Source organism: Indicator indicator, chromosome 20, assembly GCF_027791375.1.
Source record: "Indicator indicator isolate 239-I01 chromosome 20, UM_Iind_1.1, whole genome shotgun sequence".
Taxonomy (NCBI): domain Eukaryota; kingdom Metazoa; phylum Chordata; class Aves; order Piciformes; family Indicatoridae; genus Indicator; species Indicator indicator.
Window position 1 is genome coordinate 4,116,987 of NC_072029.1, and position 27,073 is coordinate 4,144,059.

The window sequence follows — 27,073 nt, forward strand, 5'->3', positions numbered from 1 at the left end:
TTCTCACCAGAGTGGAGCAGGGGCACACAATCCCCTCCCTTGAGCTGCTGTCCACAGCTGGGGATCAGCCCAGCACAGGGTTGGTTTCTGGGCTGTGAGTGCACTTTGCTGGCTCATGTTGAGCTTCTCCTCCACCCCCAGCACCCCCAAGTCCTTCTCCTCAGCACTGCTCCCCAGCCATTCTCTGCCCAGGCTGGATTTGTGTTTGGGATTGCCCTGACCTAGGTGTAGGACCTTCCCTTGGTCTTGATAGGTCAATACAAGTGCTGGATAGGAAAGCAGAGGAAGTTTTTTCTTGGTCACCAATAATTCACATCCATAATTCCACCTAGATTTCTTGTATTTGATCTTGGTACTTTAGAGACATGAATGAAAAAACCCTTGCTGGTTATGCAGCATGAAAAGACAAAGGGAAAGCACAAGATGCTTATGTTGCCCTTTCAGCACTGGAGGAATGAGAAGGTTGTTCCCTCCCTGGGTTCTTTTACACTGGGATGTTTCTGCTGAGGTTTGGACCTTGACTTTCTTTTTTTAGTTGTAAAATGTGATCTTGGGCCGTGGGGATTCTGGGTTGAAGTCTTGCATAAAGTCCCAGAAGGCTAAAGGATCATAAAATTCCTTTCAGATTTCAATAGCAGTGTTCCTAGAAAATTAATTATTTAATTTCTGTAGGAAAGCATCCAGCTGGACCTGGATGGACTTACTTCTGTGTCTGCATGGGCAGCTAAGGGATGGCTTGCTGGTGTGTGCTGGTTTGAGCTCTGACTGAAGCTGAGGAGCTCAAATGATAACAGATTGAGATTCCTCCCCCTTCCCTTTTTCCCAGCAAGGTAGAGAGGGGGAAAAAAAGGGGTAGGGGACAGGAGAGGTAAATTCATGACAGAAATAGTCTGGAATCAGTTTGGAAGTAGAAGAGGTAAATTTTTAACGAAATATTTATACATATATCAGTAACAGGGAGGGTTCACAAAGGTAAGGAATGAGGGTAAATAGGAAAACATACAAACCCAAGCCTGGATGGCCTGGTATTGCCCTGGATGCACATGGATTCAGTTGGAAGTAGGCCCTGGGCACTGCTCAGTGCAGGAGGCAGCAGTGGCAGCAGTGATGTTCTTCAGAGCGGATGAGGCAGGAAAGAGAGCAAGCAGCGAGATGTCTGCCCTGTGATAGGCTTGCTGGAGGGGAAGGGGGAGTGGAATAGATCACCTTTGAGCCAGGGGACCCCTTCTCCTGGGGGAAAAGGAACCAAGTCCCACCTGGATCGAGTTTCTTTTGTCCACCTGGGGGGCTGGGTTCTTTCAGCCCCATCCAGGATGGGTGTAACCCAGCACATGGTGATATCTTGGAACCACAGAAAGGTTTGGGTTGGAAGAGACCTCCAGAGCTCATCCAGTCCAACCCCCTCTGCAGTCAGCAGGGACATCCTCCACTAGATCAGGCTGCCCAGAGCCCAGACCAGCCTCACCTTGAATAATTGCAGGGATGGGCCCTCAACCACCTCCCTGGGCAACCTGTTCTGGTACTGTGTATAAAGGTTTGCCTGCACATTGCTACATTTTTTGATGCCTTTGTGCTAAACCTCTGTTTCCCCTTTTCTCCAGAGGAGTTCAGACTTCAGAGGGAAGGTGATGAATCTGCAGGCTGTAAGCATCACTTCCTGCCTGGGAGCAGAGCACACTGAAGGAACAATGTGAAGGAACAATGCTGACTCAGCACAAACCCAGCAGCCCTCCTTCCACCACACTTGGAAAGACTCAGCCTGTGCCTTACCCTGGAAGGTGCTGCAGTGCTTCTTGGCAACCTCCTGGTTTTCTTTCCTAGTTAGTGGGCTGTGATGGGGTCTGCTCCAACAAACACATAAACAAGGTGGGGGGTTGGACTGGATGATCTTTCAAGGTCCCTTCTAACCCCTAACACTCTGTGCTTCTGTGAAGGGCCAGGAGAATGATCAGAGAACAGTAAGGCATTGGAATCATCTCCCAAGGGAAGAGGTGGAATCCCCTACATTGAGTTTATGACTCAGATTGACAGGATACTGGGCCAGCTCCTTGCAACTCTGCTGTCACCCAGAAAGGTTGGAGCAGATGATCCTTGTGGTCCCTTACAATCTGGCATCCTGGCATTCTATGATTCCATGAAGCTGACCTTATCCTGCTCTGCTCTTTTCCAGCCTGTCTCAGCAGATGGTCAGTAGCAATCCCACACTGGGGAGCAGCAGTATCATAGAATCATTGAATTGTCAGGGTTGGAAGGGACCTCAGAGATCATCTACTCCAACCCCCCTGCCATGGGCAGGGACACCTCACAGTAGAGCAGGTTGCCCAGAGCCACATCCAGCCTGGCCTTAAAAACATCCAGGGACAGGTCTTCCAGCACTGCTTTACTCCTGCCTCAGTGCAGTCATCTCATCCCAGGTCCCTGACCATCTGCTGCTGTGTTGAGGCAGCTCTCTCTTTCCTCCCTCTCTCCCCAGGTCTCAGTGTTGTTCTCAAGCTCCCATTCTCTCCACGATTTTGGTCTTGCTGTACCTGCTGGCCTTTAGTTCCTGCTGTTTTCTCTTGCTGTTTCCAGTCTGCTTCTGCTCTAATTCCTTGTGTACTTTTTCAGACCCAGCAAGTCATCCATCTGTGTCTGAGTCAGAACCATAGGAGCAGGATCCCACACATGCAGGACTCCAAGGTGTTCATTGCCTGCAACAGCAACACTTCTCAAGGAAAGCCCCTAAGGAGCATTTGCTGCAAATACAACATTGGAGAAGTCATCCCAAAACAGCCATTCCTGAAAGTGTGGGAACTGAGACTTTTCAAAGGCTATAAGCAAAGAGGGATGCACAGCTTCCACAGGAGAACCTTTGCGCAGCTTCCACAGGAAAGCATTTGCACAACTCCTTTGTCTCTTCCCTATCCTCTAATTCCTAATTCTTTTACCTGCCATGAAGGAGAGAGCTTTGACAAAATAAACACCAGGAGCTAGTCAGAATGCCTGGGGAGGGGAGGATGTGCTTTAGGGGGGGCAGAGCTTCACAAGCTGGGTGGTGGGAGATGTGACTGTCTCTTCTCAGTGCAGTTTTCCTTCCTAGCAGTGGCTGGAAAGCCATTACCTTTCAGTTTTAGGCCCTCTTCTTCCTGGAGCTGTGTGGTTGCTGTCCAGAATTTCTCCAGTTGTCATCTTCTTTGGTTGCATTGGTCCTGCAGATCACCAGCAATGGAGCAGAAGAAGAGCCAGGGGCCTCCTGAAAACACAGGGCCTATTCCCTACAGCTTTGCTCTTTTCTGTGCCACTGCAGGCATGGCAAATCCTGTGCCTGTCTGATGGCAATGTCATAGTTACCTGATTTACATCATGCCCCAGGCAGTTTTTCCCAATCCAGCACTGATTGTGCTCTGATTTTGTTTTCATCATTTATTGATGCAGATAAATCTTTTTCTTCTTTTTTTATCTCCTCTGCTTTTTTACCTCCTTTTTTACCTCTTCCCTTTACCTTTGCTAAAGGCATATTCATGCCACCTTTGCATCAAGACAATGATCCTGAACTGGAAGCTGTGTCTCCAAAAATCCTCACTAAGATCTTACCTCTTGGTTCTTGTATTTCCATGGAAGAGGAAACTTCTACACAGTAGGGAAACCAGGTCAGAAAGCAAAATTTATCCATTAATGGCATATTTCAAAATGACTCATGTGACAGTGCAGTTCCTTATTTGCAGCTCAGAACTTCCCTGTATCTGCTGCCTCTTAAAAACCAAAAAGGATTTGTTCATCTGGTTCACTGCAGAAGGGTTTGCTGGCAAGGCACAGATTTGGTCTTCAGCATCACTTTGAGGAGTAGGGGGTGAAATATTTGGCCATGGCTGTCTACCTGCTTCTGGTTTTTCTCATTTCCTTTAGTACCTCTCTTCAAATGTCTGGTAAGTCTTTGTCCTCTGCTGAGCAGGGAGGTTTGTAAGTTCTTTCTCCTGCTTTCCTGATGGCCTTCTTGGCACACAAATGAGTTTAGAGCTGTCAGAGTGTTACTTGGAACAGGTTTATTCAGCCCTCAAGACTGGTGGTATCTGTACAGATATTCTGTTTCCTAACCCCAGTTTTCAAGGTAGGGTATGAGTGAAAGAAATGTGCCAATGTGTGTGGGCATAGCAGAGTGCTGATTCTTCACAATCAGGCAGCTGAATGTAGGCAAAAGCTGGTCTGAAATTACACCAGTGGAGATTAGAACTTCCCAGAGTGCTTGACAGTGTCCTCTCAGCATGCACAGAGCACTGCCTGAGGTGTGCTTGGCAGAGTCCTCTCAGCATGCACAGAGCACTGCCTGAGGTGTGCTTGGCACAGTGCTCTCAGCATGCACAGGACACTGCCTGAGGTGTGCTTGGCAGAGTCCTCTCAGCATGCACAGAGCACTGCCTGAGGTGTGCTTGGCAGAGTGCTCTCAGCATGCACAGAGCACTACCTGAGGTGTGCTTGGCAGAGTGCTCTCAGCATGCACAGAGCACTACCTGAGGTGTGCTTGGCAGAGTCCTCTCAGCATGCACAGAGCACTGCCTGAGGTGTGCTTGGCAGAGTCCTCTCAGCATGCACAGAGCACTGCCTGAGGTGTGCTTGGCAGAGTGCTCTCAGCATGCACAGAGCACTGCCTGAGGTGTGCTTGGCAGAGTGCTCTCAGCATGCACAGAGCACTGCCTGAGGTGTCCTTGGCAGAGTCCTCTCAGCATGCACAGAGCACTGCCTGAGGTGTGCTTGGCAGAGTGCTCTCAGCATGCACAGAGCACTACCTGAGGTGTGCTTGGCAGAGTCCTCTCAGCATGCACAGGACACTGCCTGAGGTGTGCTTGGCAGAGTCCTCTCAGCATGCACAGGACACTGCCTGAGCTGTGCTTGGCAGAGTCCTCTCAGCATGCACAGGACACTGCCTGAGGTGTGCTTGGCACAGTGCTCTCAGCATGCACAGGACACTGCCTGAGGTGTGCTTGGCAGAGTGCTCTCAGCATGCACAGAGCACTGCCTGAGGTGTGCTTATCAGAGTGCTCTCAGCATGCACAGGACACTGCCTGAGGTGTGCTTGGCAGAGTGCTCTCAGCATGCACAGGACACTGCCTGAGGTGTGCTTGGCAGAGTGCTCTCAGCATGCACAGAGCACTGCCTGAGGTGTGCTTGGCAGAGTCCTCTCAGCATGCACAGGACACTGCCTGAGCTGTGCTTGGCAGAGTGCTCTCAGCATGCACAGAGCACTGCCTGAGGTGTGCTTGGCAGAGTCCTCTCAGCATGCACAGAGCACTGCCTGAGGTGTGCTTGGCAGAGTGCTCTCAGCATGCACAGAGCACTACCTGAGGTGTGCTTGGCACAGTGCTCTCAGCATGCACAGAGCACTGCCTGAGGTGTGCTTGGCAGAGTCCTCTCAGCATGCACAGAGCACTGCCTGAGGTGTGCTTGGCAGAGTGCTCTCAGCATGCACAGGACACTGCCTGAGGTGTGCTTGGCAGAGTCCTCTCAGCATGCACAGGACACTGCCTGAGGTGTGCTTGGCAGAGTGCTCTCAGCATGCACAGAGCACTGCCTGAGGTGTGCTTGGCAGAGTCCTCTCAGCATGCACAGAGCACTACCTGAAGTGTGCTTTGGGTTTCTTACCCTGTGGCATATTGGAATCCTGTTTCCAAGTGGATGGCTTTAGGATGGACCTTAATTTTTTTCTCTGATAGATTTCAAACTCTCCTGAAAGGAAAAAAAAAAAAAAAGATACTAATGTCTGAGGCTCTTTCCTTCCAGCTAGAGAACTGTGGGAGCTCAGTGCTGTTGCTTGAATGGCAGCAGGGACTGGCCAGTGCTGTTCTAATTCACACAGCATCACAGCATTAACCAGGTTGGAAAAGATCTTCGAGATCATCCAGTCCAGCTCCACTACAGGACTTTCCCTTGTATGTGTTTGAGCCAGGCCAAGCCAGCTCTTGGAGGGTTATCCTCTCCTAACCCCCTCAAATACCACTGCAGCAGGAGACTTGTGCCGGGGATCTGCCTTGCTCAGGTCTGCAGCCTTCCAGGGAAACATCACCGAGGCTGATCCACTGCTGCCTGGCAGCTCTGGGATGGGGGCAGGGTGGGATGAAGCTGCAGTTAACTGTGGGACCCTCACAGACCTGTGTGGTGCTGAGCAGGGTGAGGGCAGGGAGAAGGAGAGGTGTCCAGTGCTGCATTCACTGCACTGTGTGGCCAGGCTGGCCTAGGATGGGGCCATGGTTTCTGGGCATCCTGGCTTGGGAATGCTCCAGGATGACCTCCAGGGAAGGACTTCTGACAAGATGAGAGGACAGGATGAGGGGCAGTGGCTTTGAGCTGAAAGAGGGGAGCCTGAGACTGGAGATGAGGAAGAAATTCTTGCCAGTGAGGGTGGGGAGACACTGGAACAGGTTGCCCAGAGAGGCTGTGGATGCCTCCCCCCTGGAGGTGTTCAAGGCCAGGTTGGATCAGGCTTTGAGCAACCTGGGCTGGTGGGAGGTGTCCCTGCCCATGGCAGGGGGTAGGAACTGGATGATCTTGAAGGTCCTTTCCAACCCCAACCCATTCTGTGATTCTGTGTTCCACCCCTGGTGAGAAAGCTTGGCTGCCTCTAAAGCTGCACAGCAGAGTGCCCTGGGTGAGGTTGCTGTTGCTTGGAGGGGAGTTAAGGGCTGGGAGGTGAGCAGCAGGCTGGAGTGTGGCTCCCTTTCTGACGGTGGTGTTCAGACAAAGCCCTGCTGTGCAGGGGCTCACACTGCTGTTTACAATCGCACTTGGGATTCTCAGATCAGCTGAGCTCGGAACAGAAGTGATGATGCTGCAAGCTGTGGCTTCTCTCCTCAGAAACAAGTGGAACTCTAAAGAAATGACCTCTTGCAGTTGCCATCGATTGCCAAAATAATTATCCAACAACAACAAACACCCACCCCACCCCCACCCCCCCCCCCCCCCAAAACCTGCAAACCAACCTGCTTGCCTGAGGAGCAATGCCCTTCTGGACTGAACTCCGGGTGTGTAACCCAGCTCTAACAGCTCTAGAGTTGAAAAAGTCACTTTCCCTTTTAAAACTGAAGCCTGTTTCATATGCTGTGTAGTGGTGCAACATTGAATAACTCAGGAAATGCAACAAAGGCCATTTGTGAATGGCATTTTGAGAGCAGTGCACTTGAAGGAGCAATTTCTGTTGTCAGTTGTGTTGCTTGCATGTTAAGAATGTTTTGATGAATGCCCTTCACACTGATGATTAGCCTCCCTTGATTTCTTTGTCTGTGGACTATATTCATCCTACACTCATGTTTTTGGTGTGGCAGACTGTCAAATAGCAAGTAACTGCACTGGCAGCCCAGAGAGCCAACCAGAGCCTGGGTTACAGCAAGAGAAGTGTGGCCAGCAAGGTGAGGGAGGTGATTCAGCCCTTGCACTCCACTCTGCTGAGACCCCACCTGGAGCACTGTGTCCAGTTCTGGAGCCTCTATTCCAGGAAAGATCTGGAGGTGTTGGAAGGTGTCCAGAGAGGGCTGGAGCTGCTCTGCTATGGAGATGCTGGAACAGGTTGCCCAGGGAGGTGGTGGAAGCCTCATCACTGGAGGTTTTTGCAGACAGGCTGGATGTGGCTGTGAGCAACCTGCTGTAGTGTGAGGTGTCCCTGCCTATGGCAAGGGGGTTGGAACTGGCTGATCCCTGAGATCACTTCCAACCCTAACAATTCTATGATTCTATGACTCACCTCCTACACAACCTTTCCTCAGATGTTTGCATCCTCATTTTATTTTACAGATAGTGGAATATTTTCACTGTACAATGAAGACAGCAAGCTCTGTGCTCAAGCTCAGAACTCCAGCTCAGTCATAACCACCACCTGTGATGAGCACAACGAGTTTCAGAAGTTCAGATGGGTCTCTGCTGTGCAGCTGCTGAGTGTGGCCCTCAAGCTGTGCCTGGGGGTCTTTGCCAAGGAGGAGGAGGCTGCTATCACTTTGGAACCTTGTAACAGAACCAACGAGCTCCAGTGGTGGGAATGCAGAAATGAGATGCTTGCAACCCATGGCAAGGATTTCTTCTTCAACTATGGCAAAGGAAAGGGGAAGAAGATCAGACTGGCCAAAGGCTCAGGCAGAGGGAGCAGGTGGAAGATCCGGGGGACTGCAGAGAGTGTGTGCTCTCAGCGCTACGAGGGTGAGTACTGAGCACTGAACACAGGCAAGCTATTGCTGGGTAGCTTGGCTGCCCCTCTTTACAAAGCATTCCAATGCCTGACTGTCACACAGCAAACTCTTTCCTACTCTGACATCAGCAGCAGAGATGGCTGCAGAGAGGGTGTGGAGATCCAGGGCCAACAGGACTGTAAATGAAACCTGCAGTTATGTCACAGAGTCACAGTCTGCATTGCCTTGGAAGGGACCCTCAAAGGGCATCTTGTCCAACCCCCTGCAGGCAGCAGGGACACCTCCAACTAGAGCAGGCTGCTGGGGCCACATCAAGTCTAATCTTAAACATCTCCAGGGATGAGGCCTCAACTACATCCCTGGGCAACCTGTTCCAGTATTTCACCACCCTCACTGTGCAGAACTTCCTCCTGATGTCCAACCTGAATCTCCCCTGCTCCAGTTTCAAACCATTGTCCCTCAATCCTATCCCCACAGCCCCTTCTGAACAGTCCCTCCCCAGAATTCCTCTAGGTCCCCTGCAGATATTGAAATGCAGCTCTAAGGTCTCCCCAGAGCCTTCTCTTCTCCAGGCTGAGCAGCCCCAACTCTCTCAGCCTGTCCCCATAGCAGAGGTTCTCCAGCCCTCTGATCACCTTTGTTACTCTCGCCTTTCCATCAGCTCCAGGTCTCTCTTGTGCTGGGGACCCTAGAGCTGGACACAGCACTGCAGGTGAGGTCTCCCCAGAGCAGAGCAGAGGGCAGGATCCTCTCTCTCCAGCTCTGGCCACACTACTTTGAATGCAGCTCAGGCTGCCCTTGGCCTTCTGTGCTGCCAGTGTCCATTGCTGGCTCCTGTCCAGCTTCTCCCCCACCAGCACCCCCAAGCCCTTCTCTGCAGGGCTGCTCTCAGTTTCATCAAGTGGCAGAGGCCTATGCTGTGGCCACAAGGGAGAGGGGGGATTCTGTTTGGAGAGCAGCAGTGGGAGGCAATCTATGGCTGCTTCCCAACACGCCCAATCAATTTGTGAAAGAGGAGGTGATTGTTGTATTTAACTCCTCACTGTTGCAGTCACTTGGTTTGGCAATGAACTCTCTCTGAGCAGGTGATTCCTGATTCACAGAGCTGTAATCCACTTTCACCAGTGTCTGTGTGGTGTTTCCCAGGCCTGGCAAGAAGAGTAGAAGAAAAGGAAAAGGGAAATGGTTTGGGGTGCAGCAAGTCCTAGTACTGGAGAGTCAGAACTCCTTTTTCTGCATTATTATCCCTCTTGGGCTATGTAAAGTGATCATCCAGGCTCAAATGTTCAATCTCCTTTCTACTCTGGCACTGCTAGAGTGGGAAGTTAAATAACAAAGGATGAGTTTTTTTTTCCTCTGTGCCCCACACTGAAGTTTGTCATCATTTTGTTCAGAGAGCAGCAAATTAGACTGTGTAGAGCTGGGTGGGTCACTTCCCAGCAGAGTCACTTCCACATTTAAGATTTAAATTCCTCTCCTGAGGATGAAAAAAAATATTCTGATCTCCTTTCCAAGCCTTTTCAGTCACAGAGGACAAAAAAAATTGCCCTCTAAAAACCCCACCCTGAGCATCATCCAAGGATGCTGAGCCATGAGATTTCTAAGGAGATCTAGAAACCATGAGATTTCCAACTAAGAACAGGAGAAGAAAAAATCTACTTCTCCTGCCAAGCTGAATCATGAGACTGCTAACTAAGAAAATGTGAGGCAGAAATGAGTCCTAGGGTCAGTTAAGTTTTTGTTTTTCAGAATCTTGTTTCTTGTCTAGTCACACCTGATTGGCACACCACCTTTGGAAGGTTTTGTGATACTCACAGACTCACAGAAACACAAAGAAAATCCTCAGAAATAGAGAATCACAGACTCACAGAACACATCTGGATGGAAGAGACCTCCAAGCTCACCCAGTCCAACCCTCCACCCAGCACTGCAGGCTCAACACCAATCCATGTCCCTGAGCACCAGCTCCACACACTGCTGAAACACCTCCAGGGATGGTGACTCCAGCACTGCCCTGGGCACAACATTCCAATGGCTGAGAACCCTTCCAGGGAAGAAAGATTTCCTAACATCCAGCCTGCACCTCCCCTGGGGCAGCTTGGAACCATTTCCTCTCCTCCTGTGGCTTGACACCAAGGAGCAGAGGCTGCCCCCTGCTCACTGCAACCTCCCTTCAGGGAGCTGGAGAGAGCACTGAGGTCTCCTCAGCCTCCTCTTCTCCAGCCTCAACACCCCCAGCTCCCTCAGCCCCTCCTCTAGCCCAGGGGCTCCAGGCCCTTCTCCAGCCTCCCTGCCCTGCTCTGCACAGGCTCCAGCCCCTCAAGGTCCTTCCTGCAGGGAGGGCCCAGAGCTGAACACAGCACTGCAGCTGTGGCCTCCCCAGTGCTGAGCACAGGAGGATGATCTCCTCCCTGCCCTGCTGCCCACCCTGCTTCTGACCCAAGCCAGGATGCCATTGGCTTTCTTGGCCCCCTGCCACTGCTGCCTCATGGTCAGTGACTGCCACCCAACACCCCCAGGTCCCTCTCCAAGCTGCAGCTTTCCAACCACACATCCCCAAGTCTGGAGATGCCCGTGGGCTTGTTGTGACCCAGGTGCAGGACCTGGCCCTTGGCCTTGTTGAACTCCACCCAATGAGCCTTGAGGTGACCTGAAGGGAGGTTGTAGCCAGGTGGGGGTTGATCTCTTCTCCCAGGCAACCAGCAGCGGAAGGAGGGGACACAGTCTCAAGCTGTGCCAGGGGAGGTCTAGGCTGGGGGTTAGGAAGAAGCTCTTCACAGAGAGAGAGATTTGCCATTGGGATGTGCTGCCCAGGGAGGTGGTGGAGTCACCATGCCTGGAGATGTTCAAGAGAAGCCTGGATGAGGCACTTGGTGCCATGGTCTGGTTGATTGGATAGGGCTGGGTGATAGCTTGGACTGGGTGATCTTGGAGGTCTCTTCCAACCTGGCTGATTCTGTGATTCTATGAATAACAAAGCCAGGATGCATTGAGCTCTCGCACACATCAGCTGTGTCCATGGAGAGCTGCCTGTGAGAAGATGCTGTGGTGAACACCTGCTGGCAGCTGACTGTTGCTGTGTGTCTGTCTCTGCAGATATCTACACGCTGGGAGGAAATGCCTTTGGTGCACCTTGTGTGTTCCCTTTCAAGTTCCATGGCAAGTGGTATGCTGAGTGCATCCCTGGGGCTGAGGATCCAAGCTCCCTCTGGTGTGCAGCTACTGCAGACTTTGACAAAGACCAAATCTTTGGAAGTTGCCCACTAAAAGGTAATTTTTTTATTTATACAGATTTCAGGGGAAAAAAAAAAAGTGTAATCCACCCTCACTGTCAAAACTCTGCTTGGGACATGGAAGTGTCACTGGACAATGATCTGGATTCGGGTTGGTCTAGTTCAGTGCATGGCAAATGAGGCACCTGCTCTTCACTCACTGCTGCTCCAGCAGAGATCTGAGGATGGGTCCTGCTGGGCTCCCAAGCCTGCTACATATGAGGAATAGTCTGAGGGTGGTGATTTGAGCTGATGGAAAAGGAAAAGAAAATTCCTAAGACCAGGAGAGAAGAAAGTCAGGGGAAGGGGAAGGCAGAAAGAAGTGCAGTGGATGAGGAAGGTGAGAGACAGGGAAGCAGGAGCCAGTGGATGAGCAGAGAATAGAAGCAAATGGAAGGGTGCAGGACAAAGAATGCTCTTCACCTGCCTTGAGTGCTCCAGTGCTGCTTGGACCAACAAACCACTGCAGTAACCCAGCACAAATTCCCTGTCCCTTCACACCCCCTGCACATCTGACTGCAAACAATCATTTGTGCTCTGGGAGGGTGTAGAAGGCGCCCAAGGTAAGAGATGGGCTTGAAGCCCAAGATTTACTCTCTGGGGAATCACAAACAGGTGTGTACAGGTAGAACTGACCCATGAGTAGGTTAATGTGGGCTGAACTGTGAGAGAAGTAGCTGAGTTCTAGCAATAAACACGGCCAATGTAGAAAAAATGAGGTTTGTAAGGAGAAATAATTCAGTATAGGATGAATATATCATTAATCACAGACTCACAGAATGTTAGGGGCTGGAAGGGACTTTGAAAACTCATCCAGTCCAACCCCCTGCCAGAGCAGGAGCACCTAGAGCAGCTCACACAGGAACACAGCCAGGCAGGTCTTGAATATCTCCAGAGAGGGAGACTCCACAACCCCCTGGGCAGCCTGTTCCAGGGCTCTGTCACCCTCATAGGGAAAAAATTCTTCCTCATGGAACTTCCTATGGCTCAGCTTCCATCACTGCCCTTGTGCTGGCATTGGGCATCACCCAGCAGAGCCTGGCTCCAGCCTCTGGGCACTCCCCCTGCACATCTTTATCACCAGCAATGAGGTCACCCTCAGGCTCCTCCTCTCCAAGCTGCAGAGCCCTCAGCTCCCTCAGGCTCTGCTCATGAGGAAGATGTTCCACTGCCTGCAGCAGCTTTGTGGCTCTGTGCTGGACTCTCTCAAGCAGTTCCCTGAGGTCCTTCTTGAGCTGAGGGGCCCAAAACTGGACACAATATTCCAGATGTGGCCTGAGCAGGGCAGAGTAGAGGGGGAGGAGAACCTCTCTTGACCTACTCACCACAGCCCTTCTAAAGCACCCCAGGATGCCCTTGGCCTTCTTGCCCACCAGAGCACATTGCTGGCTTATGCTCAACCTCCCATCCACCAGGATCCTCAGGTCCTTTTCCCCTTCACTGCTCTCCAACAGGTCAGTCCCCAGGCTGTACTGCTCCATGGGGTTGTTCTTTCCCAGGTGCAAGACTCTCCCTTTGCCCTTGTTGCATTTCATTCCATTTGTCCCTATCCAACTCTCAGCCTGTCTCAGTCTCACTGGACATACTTAAGAAAGTACACTTAAGGAGGGTGAATTTAGGTAAAAAACTGAGCAGATGAAGATTTCCTTCTCTGTGTTCTGTTGTCAAAGTGCTGTTGCTATGTTTTTGTAGACATCCTCCACAAGAAGCTCTGGAAAATCAATCCTGTGAGCCAGATCCACTACCAGATAAACGCAGGGGCGCTCCTGACCTGGCACCAAGCGAGGAAGAGCTGCCAACAGCAGACTGCAGAGCTGCTGAGCATCACAGACCCCCGGGAGGAGATGTATTTGTTAGGTACAGTAAGAGACACCCAAACAGATGAATGCATGTCTTTGAAATGGAGGTCAGCTCCAGGAGCTTTGATGTGGAATCATCAGCTCTAGGAGCTTTGATGTGGAATCATCAGCTCCATTTCGATGGAAAAGGCCTTGCAGAGCACCCAGCTCAACCATTCTCTGACTCTGCCAAGGCTGGGGCTGAGCCATGGCCCTCAGCACCACAGCTATACCTCTTGGAAACACCTCCAGGGATGGACATTCAGTCACCCCCCTGGGCAGCCTGTGCCAGGCTTTGAGAACCCCTTCTGGGAAGAGGTTTCTTCTAATCTCCAACCTAAATCTTCCCTGGGGCAACCTGAGGCCATTTCCTCTGGTTCTGTCACTTGTTGCTAGGAAGAAGAGACCAACCTGGCTCCAACCTCTTCTCAGGGAGCTGTAGAGAGCAACGAGATCTCCCTTCAGCCTCCTCTTCTCCACACTAAACACCCTCAGCTGTTCCTCCCCAGCCCTGTTCTCCAGACCCTTCCCCAGCTTTGCTGCCCTTCCCTGAACACACTCCAGTACTTCAATGTCCATCTTGGACTGAGGGCCCCAAAACTGAACCCAGCACTCAAGGTGTGGCCTCACCTGTGTGGCCTCACCTGTGTCTATGAGGACAATGACTTCCCTGGCCCTGCTGGTTACACCATTGCTGATCCAGGCCAAGATGCTGGTGGCCTTCTTGGCCAGCTGGGCACAACCTGGCTCATCCTCAGCCATTGTTGGTCCACACCCTCAGGTCTTTCTCTGCCAGGCAGCTTTCCAGCCACTCTGCCCCAAGCCAGGAGCATTCATGGGGTTGTTGTGACCCAAGTGCAGGACCCAGCACTTGAATCCCATTGGCCTCAGCCATTGATCCAACCTGTCCAGATCCCTCTGCAGAGCCTTCCTACCTCCAAGCAGATCAACACTCCCTCCTAGCTTTACTGCCATCAGCAAACCTACCAAGGCTTCATGGATACTTACATTTACCTTGGGCAAACTGGTCCTGGTTACCTTTTTAGCAGAGCTTGTCCCTTTCTCACAGAAAATACTAAAATAGTGGAAAAAAATCTAACCTGCATTGAAAAAAAAAAAAGCAGCTATCTACTGTGACCTTCTTTTTCTGTGTTTGACCTTTTTCTTTCTAGTTTTATTGACTCACTTCCCTGGTTGTTTCTCTGGGCCATTTAGGGCTCACCAGTGACCTGGGTGTCAATGCCAACCTCTGGATTGGCCTTTTCAATGCCCTTGACAGTGGCTGGCGGTGGACTGGGGGCACTCCCTTCAGATACCTAAACTGGGCTCCAGGTGAGTGAAACAATGCTCAGTGTCTGGCTCAAAATGCTCTTCTCTGCCCCAGATTCCTCTTACCTAATGACTTTGGTCCAACCTGGCCTTGGACACATCCAGGGAGGGGACAGCCACAGCCTCCCTGGGCGACCTGTTCCATTGTCTCTCCACTCTCACTGCAGAGAATTTCTTTCTAATCTCCAGTCTCAATCTGCCTTCCCAATCTGCCCTCCTCAAGACTCAATTCTTCTCACCCTGTCACTCCCAGCCCTTGTCAAAAGTCCCTCCCCAGCTCTCCTGTAGCTCCCTTCAGGTACTGGAATGCCTCTCTAAGGTCTCCCTGGAGCCTTCTCTTCTCCAGGCTGAACAAAATCAACTCTCCCATCCTGTCCCCATAGGGGAGGTGCTGCAGCCCTCTGACCATCTTGGTGGCCCCCTCTGGAGCCAGTGGTCCAAAGGGCATGCACTCTCCTGGAATTAAGCAGGTATTTCATGGCCAACACTCAGCAGTGAGGGATGTTTAGCTGTTTGCAGTGCTGCAATCTCATACAAAACTGTGCCTTAAAGAAAAGCTTTTCTAGACCTTTTTCTGCCTGCTGACATACTTTGAGGACATGGAATTGCTCTGAAGGAGGGGGGAGCAGGGCAGAGGATAAGATGGGTAAGGCTGGTGCTTGGCCTTATCGAGCCATCCAAGTGCTACTCTCTTGGCAATTCTCACTCTAGAGAATCACAGAATCACAGAAAAGATCCTTGGGATCACCAAGTCCAACCACTGACCCTGCTCTATGAGGTTCAGCCCTAAGCCATATCCCCAAGCACCACATCCAAACCACCTTTAAACACCTCCAGGGTTGGTGACTCCACCACCTCCCTGGGCAGTCTGTGCCAATGCCTGACTACCAGTAACACCCCAGTGGCTTTGCAGCTGGGACTCTTATGTGTTCCCTTCTGTGAGGAGGTGAAACTCCTCAGTGTTACCAGAAGGATTCTGTGACTCTTTCCTCAGGAAGTCCCTCTATGGAATCTGTAAAAGTGTGTGGGACCTTTCAAGGCAGGAATGGCAAATGGGAGAACCTGGCATGCAATCGGAAGCTGGGATACATCTGCCAAAAGAGAAACTCCTCCTGGGATTCCTCCACCATTGCCTCAGGTAAGCTGGTAACAAAATCAGACTCTTTGCAGTGAGTGAGAAATGCTGGGAGGATGCCACATGTGAAAGGACAGTGTCTTGTCAAAGCAGCAGCAGTGCACTTGTTGACCTGGGTCACAGAAAAAGACTTCAGTTTGCTGGCTCACCTTAAAGATGATGCCAAGATGTTGTTCCTCACTTAGAACAAGTTCAAGGGCCTGCACCTAGGTTGGGGCAATCCTTGATATCAATCCAGGCTGGGGGATAATGAGATTTAGAGCAGCCCTGCAGAGAAGGGCTTAAGGGGGCTGGTGGGGAAGAAGCTGGACAGGAGCCAGCAATGGGCACTGGCAGCACAGGAGGCCAATGGCAGACTGGGCTGCATCCAAAGCAACATGGCCAGAGGTGGAGAGAGAGGATCCTGCCCCTCTGCTCTGCTCTGGGGAGACCTCACCTGCAGTGCTGTGTCCAGCTCTGGGGTCCCCAACACAAGAGAGACCTGGAGCTGATGGGGAGGGTCCAGAGGAGGGCAACAAAGGTGATCAGAGGGCTGGAGAACCTCTGCTATGGGGACAGGCTGGGAGAGTTGGGGCTGTTCAGCCTGGAGAACAGAAGGCTCCAGGGAGACCTTAGAGCTGCATTTCATTATCTGCAGGGGACCTACAGGAAGGCTGGGGAGGGACTGTTCAGAAGGGGCTGTGGGGATAGGATGAGGAGCAATGGTTTGAAACTGGAGCAGGGCAGAGTTAGGTTGGACATCAGGAGGCAGTTCTGCACAATGGTGAGACATTGGAACAGGTTGCCCAGGGATGTGGTTAAAGCTCCATCCCTGGAGACATTCAAGATCAGACTTGCACTGGCCATGGACATCCTGCTCTAGCATGAGGTGTCCCTGCTGACTGCAGGGTGTTGGATGAGGTGACCTTTGAGGGTCCCTGATGCAATCTGTGAGTCTGTGAATCTGTGCAAAGACCCCAGGGTGCTCAAGAAGGCAGGATTCTGAGTTTAGTCCTGGTATCCATGGCACAAAACCATGACAAACATCCTGTGCTCCAAAACCTCCACTGGAGATGTGCACTGCTAGAAGGTGGTCTTGCTGCCCCTACTCTCTCTGATTCTTTTGCATTGTTCTGAAAGGAACCTTTCTGAGTTCCTTTCCCACCCAAGGCCAGGTAGGTCTTGTATACAAGCAGGGGCAGGTGTGCAGTTTCTTCAGCTGGGAACTGCTGGCATGCAGCTAACTGCAGAGTAACTCCCTCAGCTACATATGTACTACTAGTAGATAACCTTGTTGTCTGGCTCAGGGGAAGGATAGCAACTCACAGCTGGGATCTTGTACATGCTGGCTGCACCCAGACAGCTCACTGGGAATGGTTTCTTACCTGTGCTAACCTCTCAACCATGCTGCAAATTTGCACAGGTCAAAACAATGATAAGGGAACAGTGACCAGTGTGGTCAACCACGTGAGAGGTCTAGACCACATGAACCTTCAAAGCAGTGGAAAAGGTTTGGCTGTGCCACATTCACACCAAGTAAAAGCAGCTGAGCCCTTTGGCCCAAGCTGAAGTCCCTGTGTGGGAGAAGAGGCTCTTTGCTGTAAGAAATGGCTGCACCCAGAGCCTCACTGAGAGGGATTTAACCTGCAGCTGTGCCTTGCACTCGGCATGCCAAGTTGCTCAGCATTTGTTTAATCCTGCAAGAGTGTTAGTAGGGCCTCCCAACACAAATGGGATGCAAAAATCTGTTTGGTATTCTCTGTGCTCCTGAGCCTTCTGCTTCTCTCTCTGCCAGGATGTACTCCAATATTTCCATCTCAGTACAGACCATCTTCTTTTTGATTTAAAAGAAAGCACTGAGCAGGGCTGCTCATTAATTGTTGGAAATCATTATTTTTTTAGGTGACTTAAAGCCTGTTAAGTGCCCCAGGGGATGGGTGGCCTATGCAGGACATTGCTATAGACTTTACAGAACGCCCAAAATATGGAAAGAAGCCCAAACCTCCTGTAGGAAAGAAGAAGGAGAGCTGGCAAGTATCCACAATGTTGAGGAGCAGAGTTTTACAGTGTCCCAGCTTGGCTACAGTGAGTATTCCTGCAGGTCACTGCTCTGTCTGGCATTAGATTGGTGCTACTGTTGATGTCATCATGATGACCATGATCCTCACCGGTTTTCACAAAGTCTTCTTCACCTAGAAGTGGGCACGAGATGTGCCTTCCCTTTTGGCCAAGAAAGCCAATGGCATCCTGGCTTGGGTCAGAAGCAGGGTGGGCAGCAGGGCAGGGAGGAGATCATCCTCCTGTGCTCAGCACTGGGGAGGCCACAGCTGCAGTGCTGTGTTCAGCTCTGGGCCCTCCCTGCAGGAAGGACCTTGAGGGGCTGGAGCCTGTGCAGAGCAGGGCAGGGAGGCTGGAGAAGGGCCTGGAGCCCCTGGGCTAGAGGAGGGGCTGAGGGAGCTGGGGGTGTTGAGGCTGGAGAAGAGGAGGCTCTCTCCAGCTCCCTGAAGGGAGGTTGCAGTGAGCAGGGGGCAGCCTCTGCTCCTTGGTGTCAAGCCACAGGAGCAGAGGAAATGGTTCCAGGCTGCCCCAGGGGAGGTGCAGGCTGGATGTTAGGAAATCTTTCTTCCCTGGAAGGGTTCTCAGCCATTGGAATGTTGTGCCCAGGGCAGTGCTGGAGTCACCATCCCTGGAGGTGTTTCAGCAGTGTGTGGAGCTGGTGCTTAGGGACATGGTTTGGTGTTGAGCCTGCAGTGCTGGGTGGAGGGTTGGACTGGAGGAGCTGGTTTGAGGCCAGCCAGAACATCTCTTGCCCCGAAAGGGACAAAAGAATGACACTTGCAAACGGATTGGAGAGTGGTGGAAAAAGTTAAAATGGAAAAACGAATTGGTGAAGCTACAGAGAACTACAAGCTACAAAGCATAGTGACAAAGAGTATCCCAAAGCATACAGAACCCCTCACAGAATTCCCAAAAGCTTCCCAGTCCTCCCTTCCTCCCACCTGAGGGTCTACCCAACCCCTCAGGGCTCTTCCTTCCCCCCCCTCCCACTGCTAGGCAAGTCTCAGGCTGGCCAGGTCTGAGACTGCCCCCCCTCCATTCTCCTCCTGGCATTAGGCCTAGACAGGCCTAAGAGGCCTTGAGGATACTCCCCCGGCATTACCCGATAAGAGAGGACATCTCCCATGGGAGCAGAGGGAAGAAAGAGGAAGAGAATGACTCTGCAGATGGCCTTATAGGGCGCAGGATTTATGGGTAGAAATACGCCATTTCCTGTGTCCACCCCTCTGGGTGGGCACCCAGGACACCAGAGGTGTATCTCATGTAGCAGTGGCAGGGGGCACCCAGCCTAAACTGCCACATTCCACCCCTTATTTCATACCCATAATTCCTGCACCCAAAACATATCATCAAATCAGAACAGTCCTTAGATGACGTCTGGCAAAGTCCAGGTCCTCATCTGGGCGTCCTTCCGAAGAGTCTCTCGGGCTCAGGTAACACTTCAGTCCAGCTCTTCTCCCTCATTGGTGGAACCTCCCAGCGACGCAGAGTTCATTCTTCTGCACGGTGAACTCTTCATGGGTCCGACGGACATCCTGGCCACCTGGAAACAACCTCACAACTTCTCAGTCACGGACCTTTCCCAACGCAAGTGCTGATCGCTTCCAGGCAGCAGGCACGCCGCCGCCGCACCTCCTGAGCGATAAGCGCACCGAGGCGTGGAGGCATCCGGCTACACAGCCCTCCCCCGGAGAGGGAGTGGCTGCACTGCAACCCGCCGAGAAGAGAGGCGGAGCCAGGTGCTTAGGCGCCATTTTCGGAACGCGTCCGAAAGTCAAGGGAGAGATAACAGCGAGAGCCGCCGTCACCTTTGCAGCCGCGGTACAGATCCAAACCGCCGCCACCCCTCGGGCCACACGAGCGGCTTTTCCAGCCAAAGCTATACTCGCTCCCTGGGCCCTCGGAAGCAGCCTTTGAACTGGAGCCACCGCTCGCCCTCTTGATTACGGGAGCCATCGCTCACCTCCCGCTGCGGCTAGCCCCCACCGCCGCGGGACAAGCCGACCCTGGTCTGCTTCCGACTGTCCCTCCCCCTTCCTCGGCTCCGCGCCGCTCTGCTCGCCGCTGGCGCCGCGGGGAACAAAAGGGAAAGGGACAGGCACCGCATTCTTAAGCTTTTCCCCCGAAGCAAATGGCTACAAAATCACCGCTGCCGCTTGGAAGGGCAGACGGGATTCTACGCCACCGCCATGCACCAGGGCGTCCCCTCGGAACCCATAAAACGCTCACACGATCGCGCCAGCACAAAGCCTTGAGCCCAGCCACCAAAACAACAACGCCCAGATACCATTTTTACTTTTCCACCCCTGCACCTCTCCAAACCAACCTGCAGAGCCCCGCAGGAACCATCCTCTGCTACCAAAAATCTGTGCTGGTTTGAGGCCAGCCAGAACATCTCTTGCCCCGAAAGGGACAAAAGAATGACACACGCAAACGGATTGGAGAGTGATGGAAAAAGTTTAAATGGAAAAACGAATTGGTGAAGCTACAGAGAACTACAAGCTACAAAGCATAGTGACAAAGAGTATCCCAAAGCATACAGAACCCCTCACAGAATTCCCAAAAGCTTCCCAATCCTTCCCTTCCTCCCACCTGAGGGTCTACCCAACCCCTCAGGGCTCTTCCTTCCCCCCCCTCCCACTGCTAGGCAAGTCTCAGGCTGGCCAGGTCTGAGACTGCCCCCCCTCCATTCTCCTCCTGGCATTAGGCCTAGACAGGCCTAAGAGGCCTTGAGGATACTCCCCCGGCATTACCCGATAAGAGAGGACATCTCCCATGGGAGCAGAGGGAAGAAAGAGGAAGAGAATGACTCTGCAGATGGCCTTATAGGGCGCAGGATTTATGGGTAGAAATACGCCATTTCCTGTGTCCACCCCTCTGGGTGGGCACCCAGGACACCAGAGGTGTATCTCATGTAGCAGTGGCAGGGGGCACCCAGCCTAAACTGCCACACTGGTGTTCTGTGAGTCTGTGGCAGTTCCATTTGAAGCCATCCCCACACCTGCAATTACCTTTGTGTTCCCAGAGCCAGATGATAAGCTGTGGATTGGTCTCAATGACTTCAGGGTCCCAATGTATTTTGAATGGAGTGATGGAACAGCTGTGACTTACACCAAGTGGCACCAGAGAGAGCCAGCCCACACACGGGACAAGGCAGACTGCATCCTCATGAAGGGACAGGTGAACATCCCTCTCCCACTTCCATGCTTTCCTCTGTCCTTTCTGCCTCCCAAAAGGAAAACATCTCAGACAAAAAAACCAAACAAAACCCAAAAAGCAAACAAACCCCCCAAAGTGCAAAAAATAAACCCAAAAGATAAGAAGTGAAAAGAGAGAAGGGTTTGAAAGGTTTTTATGAACTTGGCTTAATTCAGAATGACTCAGGGTGGAGGGAGAATGGCGTCCATGTCTTGAAGATGTGTGGTGGAGCAAGAAAAGAGCACTGAGCTGAGGCTTGGTCTGCTCTGCAGCAGTTATGATACATCTCCATCTGAGACTGCTTGAAGTAACTCAGCATCCACAATCAACGTGGTTGATGACAGCCCTTGGAGCAGCCAGAGGAGTGTGGGCAGCAGGGCAGGAGAGGGGATTCTGCCCCCTGACTCTGCTCTGCTGAGACCTCACCTCCAATCCTGCCTCCAGTTCTGGTGTCCCCAGCAGAAGAAGGACACAGAGCTGTGGAGTGAGTGCAGAGGAGGCCACAAAGATGATCCAAGGGCTGGAGCAGCTCTGCTGTGAGGACAGGCTGAGGGAGCTGGGGGTGTTCAGCCTGGAGAAGGGAAGACTCCAGAGGGACCTTAGAGCTGCCTTCCAGTATCTGGAGGGATCCTCCAGGAAGGCTGCAGAGGGACTTTTCCTGAGGCTGTCTAGAGACAGGACAAGGGGAAATGGTTTGAAGCTGAGGCAGAAAAGGGTTAAACTGGAGCTGAGGAAGAAGGTCTTCAATGTGAGGGTGGTGAGACTCTGGAACAGGTTGCTCAGGGAGGATGTGGATGCCTCCTCCTTGGGTGTGTTCAAGGCTGGGATGGATGAGGCCTTGAGCAACCAAGTCTAGTTGAGAGGTGTCCCTGCCCATGGCTGGGAGGTTGGAGTAGATATCTCTGAGGTTCCTTCCAACCTGAGCCATTCTGTGATTCTGATGCTGTTTCCCCACACCACCTAAAGTACAGGCTCACTAGAGCTACTTTGCAGCCTCATACTACTAGAGACAGAAAAAAAAGAGGTGCAAAAAATTCACCCTTGTTTCATACTCCACATAAAATGACATTCTCTAGTTGCATGGAAAAAAAAAAATGAAGAAGTATTTGATGTTTTATGTTTAGTTTGCCCATCATTTTCTTGTTTTTGTCTTCTTTTTATATGAACCTTACAAATCCTCTGCTGCAGAGTGGATCAGCATCTTTCCTTCCTGCTCTCGTCACTCACTGAGCCTTTAACACAAGCAACCCTCATTGCCACACCTCTGAGGAAACATAGCCCTCACTGTCTTCATTGTGATCCCTGTTTGGAGTTCTAGACAAAGCAGGAAGGCAAGGAAGAGAGCCCAGAGAGCCTCAGCTGTAGGAAGAGAGAAGGCAGGGTTCTCTCTGATGGTGGTGAATATTCCTGTTGGAGCTGGTTTCACTTCTCTTTTTTGCTTCTTCTCACCATGCACAGGATGGCTCCTGGGCTGACAGTCCTTGTGAAATGAAACTGGGTTACCTCTGTAAAAGGAAACCTGTGGCAGAAGAGTCAGGGGCAGGTGAAGTTACCCACCCAGGCTGCCAGAAAGTAAGTGCAAAGCAAAAGCAGTGAGAGGTGTCTCTGTCTTGCTTTCACTCTCATCACGGTGAGCCTCACAGAAGCCAATTATGCTGACTGCTGTTGGTGGAGCCCTAGAAAACTCTTAGTTTTGTGTGTAGTGAGACTTCTTAGGAAAGTGAGGGAATTCTTTCTTTATTTAACAGAAATGGGGGCTGACTTTTTTTTTTTTTCCCTATCTCCTTACTTCACTTCTCCTAATGCAGAGCTGGTCCCTTCACCCAGGAAAGCCTCTCTGTGCAGAGCACACCAGTTTCATGCTGTAACTCATTGGTCTTGGGCTGCACACAGCCTTCTCAGATGAGCTAATCCAACAGAGGAGGCAGGAATATCTGAACTGGCTGTTTGCAGAGTGTTTGTAGCCTTTTGCAACAGCTACACTTACCTAAACAGGAGGCAGAGCAGGCTCTGCACTAGGAGCTGCACAGCAGCTGTGAGCGTGTGTGTCAGCTCCAAGTCGTAACCAAAGACCACCTCTGTGTCCTTCATCAGGGGGCAACACACAGAGCTGTGGTTACAGAAGCTATGTTTGATTATCATCTTTGTTTCTTCTCATGGCTTCTGAGATAAATTTTGCCTCGGGGTGTGGTGTTAGTGTGGTGTTTGGAAGTGTAGTGCACAGTGCCACCTGACAGCTCCTCCCTGCCTCTTGATGCCAACAGGGCTGGATGAAGCATGGCTTTTACTGCTACTCTGTGGGGCAGCTACCAGCAACATTCTCAGAAGCAAAAAAAATCTGTGAAGAAAACAAAGGTTACCTGGCTACTGTGACAGACAGGTATGGAAGCATACTTCTTGTCCTTACTTATGTGCAATCAGGATGGAAGAGCCAAACAGAAACCTCTTATTGAGCAGTTACTCCTGGTGTCTGCTCTGACACCTCTCCTTTGGTGGGAAGCTTGTGGTGGAACTGAAGAAGGATCTAAAAATACATCAGGAGCTTTGTATGTCATTAACACAAACATTCAAGTCACAGGCTCACAGGATCACAGGATAGTAGGGGTTGGAAGTGACCTCTGGAGATCTTCCAATCCAAGCCCCCTGCCAGAGCAGGACCATAGAATCCAGCACAGGTCACACAGGAACACATCCAGATGGGTCTTGAAAGTCTCCAGAGAAGGAGACTCCACAACCGCTCTGGAGAGCCTGTTCCAGTGCTCTGTGACCCTCCCAGTGAAGAAGTTCCTCCTCATGTTGAGATGGAACCTCCTCAAGTCCTTGCTATGGCTCATGTGCACTGTTGTTGACCCCAGGAGTTACAAAATTGAGTGAACTCCCCAACATCTCTGAGTTGCCAGATTGTTCTAAAGCATATTGCATTAAAAACAAAGAGGTTAGCACCAAACTATTTACTTCTGGATTGGAGCTTTCCAGCCTTTTCTTTGCAACAGGCAGATCTGGAATCTTACCCTTTTTTAGAATAAAAGTAGATTTTTTTTTTTACCCCCCCCAAAATAATAAGATTTAAAGATGCAGACCTCACCATAAAGCTCAGTAGGATGCTTGTTTATCCCAGGTGAATAACAGCTATGCTCTTACACAAGAACTGGTTGCTCATTGAGCACTCCAAAAGAGGAATGGAACCACTCTAAATTCTAAACATAATTTCTATTGCCAAAATACCAAATAAAACTTGATGCACATGACAATTAGAACTACAAAAGTAAGATCATTACCCTTGCTTCCATCCATATTTATCTCTTCCTACCTAATTAATGAATCACCTTGATTTTACCTGATGTGTTAACATAAACTGTTGGAAGAAATTAACAAATGGAGATGTGATGGAGTCTTGTGCTTATTCTTCACAGATATGAACAAGCTTTTTTGACTTCTGTAATTGGATTCAACCCAGCAAAATATTTCTGGATTGGTCTCTCAGACGTAGAGGAGCAGGGGACGTTCAGCTGGGCCAATGGGGATGTGGTCACCTTCACTCACTGGAACATGGGAATGCCAGGTGTGTGCCACAGGGACTACTCAGTTTCTGCTCTGGCCACCAAGAAAGTGAGGGTTTCAACACTGAGAAGTGGTCTGGCATAAAGTGGCAGAAAAGACAGAGTGACATTCTGGTGGTGCTAAAGGGATTAAATCAGGGAGCGTGGTAACTCCCTCCAGGAAACCACCTGGGACTGTATCATACCATCACAGAGTGGTTTGGGTTGGAAGGGATCTTAAAGATCATCTAGTTCTAGACACCTTCCACTGGATCAGGTTGCTCAAGGCCCCATCCAACATGGCCAGGGAACACCTGCAGGGTTGGAGCCTCCACCACCTCTTTAGGCAACCTGTTCCAGTGTCCCTTATGGTGAAGAATTTCTTCCTGATGTCTAACCTCAATGCCCCCTCCTCTAGGTTGGATCCATTCCCTCCCAGTCCTATCACTAACTGACACCCTAAAAAGTCCCTCACCAACATTCCTGTAGCCCCCTTCAAGTACTGAAAGGCCACAATAAGGTCTCCTTGGATCCTTCTCTTCTCCAGAGTGAAACCCCAAATCTCTCTGTCTCCATAGCAGAGGAGCTCCAGCCCTCTGCTCATCCTCATGGCCCTTCTCCAGACACCTTCCAATGTCCAGGTCCAATTATGTTCTCCAGGTTCTTTCTTGTCCTTTCTCCAGCAGGTCTATGTCTCTCCTGTGCTGAGGGCTCCTCTTACCCTCATGCTGTAGGAGCTCCAGAATAAAACTTCTCCTAAATATCTACTCTAAACCTACCCTGCTGTAGTTTAAAACCACTGCCCCTTGTCCTGTCACCACATACCCTTATAAACAGTGTCTCTCCAGCTCTCCTGTAGCACCATTCTGGTGCTGCAAGGCCTTTATGAGGTCTCCCCAGAGCCTTCCCTTCTCCAGGCTGGACAGCTCCTGGAGTGTCTCCTGGTACCATTTGCTCTCTGATGCTTTTCAGAGGTGACTCATAGAGTAACATGAAAGGAATTCGATGATATTTCTTTTTTTGATGAAATTGCAATGCCTGTGAGCTCTCTGGGGCCAGGTGCCTCTGAAGGGAGCAGTGTGTTCTTTGAGAAGATGCATCCATTTATCAATGACCTTTAAAAATGTTGTATTTCATGAAGGAAGGGAGCCTGGCTGCGTGGCCATGGTCACAGGATCCTCAGCTGGGCTCTGGGATGTCTTGAACTGTGAGGAAACAAACATGTTTCTCTGCAAGCAGCTGGTGGAGGGAGTGACACCCCCACCTCCTCCAACACTGCCCTCTCTCCCATCGTGCCCAGAGGGATGGCACACTGTTCATTCCAGCAGCTCCTGCTTCAAGGTAGGTATTTGATTTCCAAATGCAAGTGCTTGTCCTGTCAAAGGAGAACAGCTTCTGTGCATGCATGGAAGGTGGATTTTACCCTGCCTATGTGGGAGGTCATCTCTGGTAACAAGTCTCCAGCCACCCCCAAGTGTTTGGGTGGGAAATGCCAGAAAATGCTGAATGGAGGTTGAACTGAAGTTGGGAGCCACAGGGACTTTGAGATGATCATAGACTCTATGACAGAATACTAGGAGTATACTCTCCTAGAATACTCTCATAGAATACTAGGAGTTGGAGGGGACCTCTAGAGACCATCCAGACCAGCCCCCCTGCCAAAGCAGGTCACACAGGTTCTTGTGTGGGTTTGGAAAGTCTCCAGAGAAGAAACTCCATAACCCCTCTGGGCAGCCTGCTCTAGAGCTCCAGCACCCTAACACCAAAGAAGTTTCTCCTCATGTTGAGATGGAACCTCCTGGGACTGAGTTTAGGTCCATTGCCCCTCATCCTATTACTGGGTATCACTGAAAAGAGCCTGGCTCCATCCTCCTGACAGCCACCTCTCAGATGTGGATAGACTTTGATCAGATGCCCTCTCAGCCTTCTCTTCTCCAGGCTAGCCAGCCCCAGGGCTCCCAGCCTCTCCTCATAAGAATGATGCTCCAGGCCCTTCATCATCCTTGTAGCCTTTTGAATTCTCTCCAAGCAGTTCCCTGTCCCTCTTGAACTGGGGAGCCCAGAACTGGACACAGTATTCCAGATGTGCTCTAACTATTGCAATAATCACATCTGATAAATGACCACAGGCTTATGGTTGCAGAATTAAACAGTAAGTGATAGAACTGGAGAGCAGAAGAAAGGGGGAAGCCCAGAATATTTTTTCTCCACTTGTGTGATACCCAACCCAGCCCTTAACTGCTCACTTCTTGCAGATTTTTCGGGGAGTAAGGGAGAAAATGCAAACATGGTTTGGTGCAAGAGATTTTTGCAGAGCCATTGGAGGAGACCTGGCATGCATCCATAGTGAAGAAGAACAAAAACTCATAGCTGACTTGTAAGTATCTGCACATCATTTAAATATAGGGGGAAAAAAACCCAACCTCCCAAACATTAAAAAAACTTAGCTTTCTATGAGACATAAAGGATTTCTGGTGATCAATTTCTGCTTTGCAAAGACAGGGAATGTTATTGCAATGTGGCAGAAGGACATGGGCAGAAAGAGGAGAGCAAAAGTGTTTCTGTGCAGGCCCCTGGG

General features: G+C 50.9%; 1 protein-coding gene across 1 annotated transcript in view; it reads left to right on the forward strand.

The window, feature by feature from the left end:
* Positions 1-3,844: 3,844 nt before the first annotated feature.
* LOC128973652 (macrophage mannose receptor 1-like) overlaps positions 3,845-27,073 on the forward strand; it is a 51,038-nt gene continuing 27,809 nt past the window's right edge. Inside the window, exons 1-13 of the mRNA XM_054390011.1 lie at positions 3,845-3,905; positions 7,759-8,157; positions 11,244-11,417; positions 13,112-13,276; positions 14,473-14,589; positions 15,581-15,724; positions 17,603-17,785; positions 20,784-20,938; positions 22,415-22,528; positions 23,221-23,336; positions 24,370-24,518; positions 25,637-25,836; positions 26,751-26,872. Coding sequence (XP_054245986.1) covers positions 3,845-3,905; positions 7,759-8,157; positions 11,244-11,417; positions 13,112-13,276; positions 14,473-14,589; positions 15,581-15,724; positions 17,603-17,785; positions 20,784-20,938; positions 22,415-22,528; positions 23,221-23,336; positions 24,370-24,518; positions 25,637-25,836; positions 26,751-26,872 — 2,099 coding nt within the window. The remainder of the gene's footprint in view (positions 3,906-7,758; positions 8,158-11,243; positions 11,418-13,111; positions 13,277-14,472; positions 14,590-15,580; positions 15,725-17,602; positions 17,786-20,783; positions 20,939-22,414; positions 22,529-23,220; positions 23,337-24,369; positions 24,519-25,636; positions 25,837-26,750; positions 26,873-27,073) is intronic.